Genomic DNA, 10,546 nt, shown 5'->3' with positions numbered 1-10,546 from the left:
CATTTGACCAAAAAAACAACATACTCCTACGCGATCACCGCATAGTCATACCCAAGGCACTTAGAAACACAGTAATAGACATCGCCCACGAAGGACATCAGGGCATAGTAAAGACAAAGCAACTCCTCCGAGAAAAAATATGGTTTCCCGGAATAGACCGCATGGTTGAATCAAAAGTAAAACACTGCATACCATGTCAAGCGACGGTGACTGAAAAGAACCACAATGAACCGCTTCAGATGTTGAAACTTCCTAACGGACCATGGGAGGAAATTAGTATTGACTTTAAAGACCTCCCTACTTGCGAGCATCTTCTAGTGATTCTCGATGACTATAGCAGATTCATCACAGTGGAAGTTGTTAAATCAACATCAGCGAAGACAGTTATTCCCAAATTTTGGAATACCCAGTATAATTCGCACCGACAATGGACCACCATTCAACAGTCACGAGTTTTCTCAATTCACAAAGTACCTTGGCACTCATCACCGCAAAATAACTCCACTATGGCCGCAAGCAAACGGAGAGGTGGAAAGAGTAATGCGTAATCTGAAAAAGGTCTACAAAACCGCAGTGGCCGAAGGTGTTAACTATAAACAATCACTCAATCAATACCTCAGAAATTACAGAGCCACCCCACACAATACCACAGGCAAACCTCCAGCATCTCTGATTTTTAGACATACCTTCAAAGTAAGACTCCCAGAAATAATCAAACAATCAAGTATCAATCAGAATGCAGTCAGGGACAAAGATAACGCACAAAAATAAAAAATGAAGGACTACGCAGAGAGACGGAAGAAACCTCGAAAGAAACAAATTGAAGTTGCCGACATGGTCCTTGTAAAAGAAAGCGGCATAATAACATCAACAAAAACACCATATAAAACTAAACCATACAGGGTAACTAAAACAAACGGAACAATGATTACCGCAATGCGAGGACAGCACGGAATCACTCGAAACTCGTCATTCTTCAAACTTCTCAACAATCACGTTGCAAACACAAATACAGACAGCGAAGACAACTATCTCACAGATGACGACTCTCCCGGAAAACATCCCATAACAACAAATAATGCAAGGCGTAATCCTCAAAGAGTTCGACAGCCACCAGTTTATCTCAAAGACTATGTTCCATAAGTTAATCGTAACTCTGATAGTTTTAATAATGATCAGCATTGATAATTACAAAACTTAATAACCTGAACTCATAATAACGTTTCTATAACACCGCAGATTGTCAATGCTTGACAACCAAATTGTTTAAAGTTTATTGCTTAGTTTTTATGTAAAAGATGGAGGGATGTAGTGTCGTGTTTGGCACACCATAGTTAGTTGTTAGTAATAAAGCAAAGAAGTAGTAACCATCATCAAATCGTGTCTTATATTTCATTCATTACACAACTTTACAGAAGGATTAAATAAATAGTGCATCATCAAAGGTATCAAAACGAATAAGAGTTATATGGTGTGTAAAATACTACCTGCTCTCTCACACAACTATTACTGTATGCTAACAAATTCTCTTGTACAATAATGCCATTGTTTGACTAAAGTACTGTATGGACTAATTCTACAATTTAAAATTTTAATACGCTTTAAATATTACTAAACAGATATAGATAGATATCTGCTAATATATAATACACCGATAAATGATATTTATTGGATTTCAAATTCATTCGAGGCCATTCACCATCATATTTATCTTCAATAAAGTTTAAGGTTAATGATACCATCCACTCCAATGAATCCATAAGTAGTAACAATGTAGGATAATCATCAACCAGTACAAAAACCACCCACTATAGACTGTACCACTGAAACAATGTTACAGTGGGTGCTGCATTCTTGTCTACAATAGACTGAGACATCTGCCTTTGAATTCTACTTTTTAGTTCATGCATTTTACATGCAGAATCAAACATTTGAGAGATTTTGATGTATAATCTTTCAAATTCAAAGTTTGATCTGTTGTTTAATAAATGGAATATTATATTTTCTCACATATTTTTCACAAAGAATGTTTTTTGTTTAAATTGCCCTTTAAAATTGCTTACTTCCATCCAAGTATTAGGCTGATGAAGTGGATGTTCATGTTGCTGAGTATCCAGTGAATCATTTAAGTGTTAGGCTGATGAAGTGGATGTTCATGTTGCTGAGTATCCAGTGAATCATTTAAGTGTTAGGTTGATGAAGTGGATGTTCATGTTGCTGTGTATTCAGTGAATCATTCAAGTATTAGGTTGATGAAGTGGATGTTCATATTGCTGTGTATCCAGTGAATCATTCAAGTATTAGTTTGATGAAGTGGATGTTCATATTGCTGTGTATCCAGTGAATCATTCAAGTATTAGGTTGATGAAGTGGATGTTCATGTTGCTGATTATTCATTGAATCATTCAAGTATTAGGTTGATGAAGTTGATGTTCATGTTGCTGATTATTCATTGAATCATTCAAGTATTAGGTTGATGAAGTTGATGTTCATGTTGCCGATTATTCAGTGAATCATTCAAGTATTAAGTTGATGAAGTGGATGTTCATGTTGCTGATTATTCAGTGAATCCGATTCAAGTATTAAGTTGATGAAGTGGATGTTCATGTTGCTGAGTATCCAGTGAATCTGATTCAAGTATTAGGTTGATGAAGTGGATGTTGATGTTGCTGATTATTCAGTGAATCTTTCAAGTATTAGGTTGATGAAGTGGATGTTCATGTAGCTGAGTATCCAGTGAATCATTCAAGTATTAGTTTGATGAAGTGGATGTTCATGTTGCTTATTATTCAGTGAATCATTCCAGTATTAGGTTAATGAAGTGGATGTTCATGTTCCTGAGTATCCAGTGTATCTTTCAAGTATTAGGTTAATGAAGTGGATGTTCATGTTGCTGAGTATCCAGTGAATCATTCAAGTATTAGGTTGATGAAGTGGATGCTCATGGTGATGAGTATCCAGTGAATCATTCAAGTATTAGGTTGATGAAGTGGATGTTCATGTTGCTCATTATTCAGTGAATCATTCAAGTATTAGGTTGATGAAGTGGATGTTCATGTTGCTCATTATTCAAGTATTAGGTTGGTAAAGTGGATGTTCATGTTACTGAGTATCCAGTGAATCATTCAAGTATTAGGTTGATGAAGTGGATGTTCATGCTACTGAGTATCCAGTGAATCATTCAAGTATTAGGTTGATGAAGTGGATGTTCATGTTGCTGTGTATCCATTGAATCATTCAAGTATTAAGTTGATGAAGTTGATGTTCATGCTGCAGATTATTCAGTGAATTATTCAAGTATTATGTTGATGAAGTGGATGTTCATGTTGCTGAGTATCCAGTGAATCATTCAAGTATTAGGTTGATGAAGTGGATGTTCATGCTACTGAGTATCCAGTGAATCATTCAAGTATTAGGTTGATGAAGTGGATGTTTACGTTGCTGTGTATCCAGTGAATCATTCAAGTACTAGGTTGATGAAGTGGATGTTCATGTTGCTGATTATTCAGTGAATCATTCAAGTATTAGGTTGATGAAGTGGATGTTTACGTTGCTGTGTATCCAGTGAATCATTCAAGTACTAGGTTGATGAAGTGGATGTTCATGTTGCTGATTATTCAGTGAATCATTCAAGTATTAGGTTGATGAAGTGGATGTTCATGTTGCTGAGTATCCAGTGAATCATTCAAGTATTAGGTTGATGAAGTGGATGTTCATATTGCTGTGTATCCAGTGAATCATTCAAGTACTAGGTTGATGAAGTGGATGTTCATGTTGCTGATTATTCAGTGAATCATTCAAGTATTAGGTTGATGAAGTGGATGTTTATGTTGCTGTGTATCCAGTGAATCATAAGTAGATATTCATGTTGCTGAGTATCCAGTGTATCTTTCAAGTATTAGGTTGATGAAGTGGATGTTCATGTTGCTGTGTATCCAGTGAATCATTCAAGTACTAGGTTGATGAAGTGGATGTTCATGTTGCTGATTATTCAGTGAATCATTCAAGTATTAGGTTGATGAAGTGGATGTTCATGTTACTGATTATTCAGTGAATCATTGAAGTATTAGGTTGATGAAGTGGATGTTCATGTTGCTGTGTATCCAGTGAATCATTCAAGTATTAGTTTTAAGTGGATGTTTATGTTGCCGAGTATCCAGTGAAGCATCTGTCATAAGTTGTGCGTAATCCCCTGTATGTTCCCTAGAATCCTTTACATTATGTAAGGTTTTTTTTTAAGTGTTTGCCAAATATTTATCAATTTCCATATCACCAACATTCCCACTATGTTACATGCATTCTGTTTCTTCTTCATGTTTCACAACATGCAACATAAGTTCATCAGAAGTGCAGAAACAATCACCACACGCAACGCACATGAATGGTTTGCATTCATTATTTTGTACCTCTGCTTCAATGCTAAATCGACAAACAACATTTCTTTTTTCAATCGACTCTGAACCTTTTGCCATTGGGCAAAACTGTTTATTATCAATATTTGCTTCATGTTTAACAACAGGTGATGGCAGAGCTTTAATTGTTTCATTGTTTGGCAACAAGAGCACTTTTTTTGGCCGCCCTGGTTTTCGTTTTATACCATCATTTATTTTGACCGGATGTATTCGCGGTCTGCCCCGCTTCCTCTTGCCTGTAATCGGGTCAACAGCAGGAAGGTATCTGAGTGTCGGTGGGGGTTTAGGTATTTGTATGGTATTCATAGATGGTATAAAAGTATGTGGTATAGGGCCAGTAAATGCCATTAATGATGGGTCGGGTTTTGGTCGTATATGCCTAATAACGTGACTAACAGGTAGCTTTTCACAAGGTTGTGGATGAATACGTGGCCTCCCTGGTTTTCGCTTTATTCCATCACTTGGCTTGACAGGGTGTATTCTTGGCCTTCCTGGTTTACGTTTGATTCCTATATCTGGCTTAATTGGATGAATTCTAGGCCTACCTCTTTTGACAGGCTTTAAAATTGGTTGAACAGAAGTATTGAACCCCATTATGCCAGGCGCTACCATAAACGGCGTAAACAACATTGCTTTATTATGATTAGGTTCTTGTTTTACATTGGATGAGTTTATAACACCATTATCTATAAATACCTTAGTGTTAACATAATTCTTGACCAAGCATTTGTCATGGCTATATTTCTTCTCTTGCCCAACATTAGGTTGATAGCAGCTTCCAACACTTTCCTCTGCTTGCTCTTTGCTGGTTATAAGAGCAGAATTTTTGTTCAAATATGAATCTATATCGTCCAAAAGTGGTTTTGTCTCCAAATTATCACCAAAGTCTGATGGCACTGCCAGCAAACAGTGGTCTTTCATGCCATTTAATAGACCATCATCATAATCAACCCAACTATCCATTGAATTCATTCTTTAATCAGTCAGTAGCTTGGCTTATATAAACTCACATTTTAAAAAGCTACAATTATTCTTCTTCTGGTGTTCAATTCAACTGCAACAAGCAATTGGAGTACAAATCAAGGTGATGTAGTTTTCCTTCTGTTTATGGAAATAAGAAAATAATTAGAATGTGCAAAAATGATATTTTTTTACTTAATTCTACTTGTATTGTCCCTTTAACTAATTCCCCCCAAATTTTTTTTTTAATATTTCGAAAAAAAGTGGGTCATTTTGAAGTATCATAAATAGTCACCAAAAATTAGTTGAAAAAAAAAAAATTTAACCGAAATATGGACGTTTTTTTATTCAAAAAATAACTTTGACTTCCAGTCAAAGTTTTCGATCAAAACAATGGAACGCGCTTGTTTGGCTAACTCTGTATGCATAATCAAAAAACTTCCTCGCGATCTGTGTGAAAACACCTTCTCAACCGCGACGAGTTGTAAAAAATCCTAATTAGCATCATGCATAATGCATACTCGTGGTTGGAAATCTTTGTTTACTTTCGCTCGTGACGATTTTCCAGACGAAATGTAATCAAATTAATTTACCTGTTACTTACGTAAACTTGTTGTTTTTGCCTCAAATTTTCTACTTAAAGTGAATAACTTTAATATTACTTTGATATGGCCAATTTAGAATATATTTTTTTTTTTTTTTGTGTTTCAAGGGACAATACATCTTTAATACACAACAGCGGTGTATCACAACAGTTAAAATATCAGGCAGTTTTTTCAATGACTAGTGCTAATCCCACACTCCATTGTGTTCTCACCGGAGTTAAATGAAGCTGAATGTTTTCCGGTGTACTTTATCCGATGAAATTACAGCATTCCAATATATAAACCGCTAATGAGTTTATTTTATTGCTAGAATACTCAATAATATACAAATAATGAATGTTAATGAGTGCAATAGTACAAATAATTTCAAGGTGAAAGATAAAAGGTCTTATTTTTATAAGGTGACAGCTGAGTGAGAATATGACCCTTCATATTTACTTTTAATGCTTTTAAAAAATACATGTAAATAACGAATTTCCCTGAGACCTCCGAGGTCTGGTACATCTATCTCAGGCCTCTAGCTAGTAGTAGTCTAACTAACTTTGGTTAGTAAATGTCTTACTCTTGTCTTAGTCAAAGATTCTTCATCTGCATAAATTGTTACAACTTGTAACAAGTCGTAAACCAGGTTTGATCTCCAGATTTATTGCATGTTTTCACACACGCATACGTGACCCTTGTGAAAAATAGTTGCACGCTATTTGATTACTATGAATGGTCAGTTAATACCAGGGCAATACATGTGCGCACGCAGTAAGAACTCGGAACATCTCGGAACAAAAAATTGTCACACAAAATTGTCTTCACACTATATTATGCAAACCTGGTTACAAGTTGTTACTTTTTGCAGATGTGAAAAGGGTATATGCCTAGCCTATATAAGCCTACCTAGGCCTAGGGCCTAGCCCTAATCAATAGTCTAATAGTGGTTGTCAGACGATTAGTCTAATGTGTTAGGAATCATTTTGGTCCCGATCATCTTAGCGCAAGGGCCGATAGTATGGTGTTGAATATGGTAAAATCGATCACATTTTATTTTGGTTCCGATAAATATTCGGTACGAAGCATGGCTGATACTCTTTTGCGATTGTGTTCACGTTTTATTTCTGTCAGGCGTTAGGCCTATGTTCTGGCTAGATACATTTCAACGTTTCCCAATTTTAACAATTGAACAGTTTTTAAAACTCTGTAAATGGTTCTGTTCAATGTTACGTTATGTATAAGAGATGAATGTTTATTTAGGCCTAATGTATATAATTTTTGTTTTCAATTTATTTTACAGGTTGCAACAAGTTTGTGAATGTGTTCTCTTTGAAAATCATTGTAAGAATAGTTTTAATATAGTAACAGAGTATTTATTACCAATGAGACATTCTTTATATGATTAGCATAACAAATACTCATCGTCTAAAAATATCCAGACTGTAAAATATATAATCTACAGTAGGCCTACCTGATATAAACGAAATGTTATTGTATAATGATCACGAAAATGTATTTAGTGCGCCAAATACAAGCAATAAAAATTAAAACCCAATCGATTTAAAAAACACGACCGATATGATAAAAAAGGCAAAAAGTTGTTTTTATTGCGACCAAAATAAAACGTGACCGATTTGGGCCCGATTGTCTTATTTGTTGGGGGTGCAGGTCAAGTCGGCCCCAAACCGTCTCGGCCAAAGTCAAGTCGGCCCCACGTCAAGTCGGCCCCACGTCAACTCGGCCCCACGTCAACTCGGCCTCACGTCAACTCGGTCAAAAACTAATCGGTCAACTCGGCCACAATAAAGTATGGAACGCAAAAAGTACTTAATATTATTATGATTTAATTACTATCCACTCTTTAAAAAAAATGAAGAAAATAAAAAATATAATATAATTAAATAATATCATATAAAAAAATGAACTCATTGCCGATATGAATAGAAGTACCCGCGTGTTACAAAAACACGTGCAGGTACCGCATTTTAGTAAATCAAAGACGGAGGCCTACGTTCCACCATTTGGCCATAGAAAAAATGATCGTACATATCGTTTTTGTCCATGATTTGCGTTTTTAAAAAAGGGGAATCCCCCGGTAAGCGAAAACACATAGCAGTTGTAGATATCGAAAAAGCTGCCAAACACGCAGGGGGAGGCGCAGCTACGAATTGTTTTCAATTGTGCAATTTGAAATTTTATTAAACGTAAATAAAGGAAAGTTGGTGAAATCATTCCTATGTTTTTTGCTAAATATATTATTGTCTAAATATTAATATTCATTAAAAGTCAGAATTATTCATAGTTAAAAAATTGTGATGAAATATTATTTTATCAATCCCCTTCATTTGCACTTTTTGCGTTCCATGGACTTGGGGTCGACTTGACTTTGGCCGTCGGCCCGGTTTAGGGCCGACTTGGATCGAAATCATTTGTTGGGCCTTATCGTCTGGGCCCCAATTGTGTCTGGTCCCGATCGTCTTAAACCCTTGTTGGGCCCGATCGTCTCACGGTTTGGGCCCGATTGTCTGTTCCTCATCAAACTTTAAAAAAAGGATGATATAATAAAAATTACGCCGTGGTTAGGATTCCGGCACCGGAACTCAACTGCCCACCGTTAGGGAATCCGACACGCTATGGCGCATGCCCAGAGCTCTGGGAAGTGAATTATAGCTTGCGCTAATAGTGCCACACACACCACACCACCGCCGAGAGTCGGAGTGTTATAGGGATTTACTGTAGCCTAGATAGTCGTTGCGCGAGCGAGAGAGCGATGGATGAAACTTGGCCTATGCCATACATGAATGAATTAATAATTAAAATAATACTACGCAACGCGTTAAAATAATCATAATGATATTAATAAGTATCAGTATCTATCTAAGAATCGTAATGCTGTTTTTAGCGTTGCGACCCTGACTTCCCGAACAGTTTTTTCACATCCACGCGGTTGCTGCCGTCAACAAATCAACTTGTGATTGCATGTTGTTATGTACCGTACAGTATAATGCGTTATGAAAAATCATAAACTAGTCATGTAATTATATAATTCATAATGATATGAAGTTTATATATGAATGAAGCAACCACTTTTTAATTACAAAATAAATAGGCCCCACTGGTCACGTCTAACTGGTAGCCCTAGCCTAGATTAGTGGATCCCGTATTATAGGCATCTAGGCTAGTAGCTATGAAATGATCCATCGCTGTTGAAGTATAGAGTCGCCGATTACCTCGATCTGGGCATGCGCAATAGCGTGTCGGATTCCCTAACGCTGGGCAGTTGAGTTCCGGTGCCGGAATCCTAACCACGGCGTAAAAATTATATAGGCATAATAGCTAGGCCTAAGCCTCCTAGTACAAATATTAAAAATGTATACATACATAACGCCGCGGCCGAAATGAACTTGTCATATTTGGTCCTTTTGGCGTTTCATGAATTTGGTCGTTCCATAACATAACTGGCGGCCGAAATGCACTGTCGGTGACCTATCATCTATCTAGGCGCGGCTAGGAAACTCAAATAAATGGCTAGGCCTTACTGAAGTGTTACTGTTATTTTAAAACATTATGATTATTTTAAACTAAAATTTATACTTTACCGTAGGTAGGCCTAATCAAAATGATTGTTTATGATAGTCGCGCCTAGGCCTAGCCTAATATTAATAAGAGGACATCTACGCATCATATCGCGGGGCCTTTCTGATCTTCTCTCTTTATTCTCTCTCTCACAACAACAATATCAAACCGGCCACATTATTTGTTTTCCTCCTATTTTAAATATCGATGGGGGGTTGAGGAAATAAGAAACTACAGCGGGCGTGTGTTACAACGGCTAATCTGCGGCTAGCTAATCGGCCGCCGAGAGAGGTGGTCGAATTTATATGAAAAGCCGGGTGTGATTCTTTGTATTGTTGTTCCCCCAAAAACATGAAAAATGAAGATTAATTAAATCAGACTTTGAATATGTTATTTTGTACTTTTAATCAAATTAATCACTTCCATAGAAAAAAAATAATGTTTTCTTTTCTCCTTGGCATACTTTGATGGCATTGTTTGAGCCGTGAAATGTGCAAAAAGTCACTTGTGCAAACAACCACATTGTGCAAACATGTTGAAAAAACACCACTTTTGTGCAAACTCAAATGTGCAAATCTGTAACAATGTATAATCCACTAATGTGCAAGTTTTCATGTGACATCCCTACTTAATTTGTACAGGCTGAAATAATCTGTTTTGAAAAACAACAATGTCCAGAGATGCTGGACTGGCACGTGGTCGCTTTTATTTTTTATATATTTATTAATAGGAATCACCTTTATCGATGGCACACATTTATCAGTTAATGGTGCATCCAATTTACATACAAAATTACAAACATAAGGCACGAAGTTCTAAATAAATAACATCAAAACAAAATGTAAACTAATTAATTAATGTATGAAAATATAATAGGCCTACGTCCGTACCCAAATTGTACAATATATCTTACTACGAAACAAGTAGCCTAAATAGGGGCCTAAAACAAATACACAACAACAAAAATACAGGATATCATTACAAATAATAATAATTATTATAAAACTTACA

General features: G+C 36.2%; 1 protein-coding gene across 2 annotated transcripts; it reads right to left on the bottom strand.

Annotated features, from left to right (window-relative positions):
• Positions 1 to 1,169: 1,169 nt before the first annotated feature.
• LOC140051587 (uncharacterized) lies at positions 1,170 to 9,880 on the bottom strand. Of its 2 annotated transcripts, none has more exons than XM_072096844.1 (2): positions 9,559 to 9,880; positions 1,170 to 5,513 (listed from the first exon to the last, which is right to left on the bottom strand). In XM_072096844.1, the coding sequence occupies exon 2, from the start codon at positions 5,382 to 5,384 to the stop codon at positions 4,290 to 4,292; it is 1,095 nt and encodes a 364-aa protein (XP_071952945.1). In that variant the 5' UTR covers positions 5,385 to 5,513; positions 9,559 to 9,880; the 3' UTR covers positions 1,170 to 4,289. The 2 variants fall into 2 exon arrangements, with proteins under 2 accessions (XP_071952945.1, XP_071952946.1); XM_072096845.1 differs by lacking the exon at positions 9,559 to 9,880 and adding an exon at positions 9,341 to 9,519.
• Between the last annotated feature and the right edge of the window lie 666 nt (positions 9,881 to 10,546).

This window comes from Antedon mediterranea, chromosome 6 (genome assembly GCF_964355755.1).
Source record: "Antedon mediterranea chromosome 6, ecAntMedi1.1, whole genome shotgun sequence".
NCBI lineage: Eukaryota > Metazoa > Echinodermata > Crinoidea > Comatulida > Antedonidae > Antedon > Antedon mediterranea.
The sequence above is the reverse complement of the archived record's forward strand: the minus strand, read 5'-3'. Positions and strand labels throughout refer to the sequence as shown.

Excerpts from the sequence above, each read along its gene's own strand:
- LOC140051587 (XM_072096844.1), bottom strand. The coding sequence starts at position 5,384 with ATGAATTCAATGGATAGTTGGGTTGATTATGATGATGGTCTATTAAAT.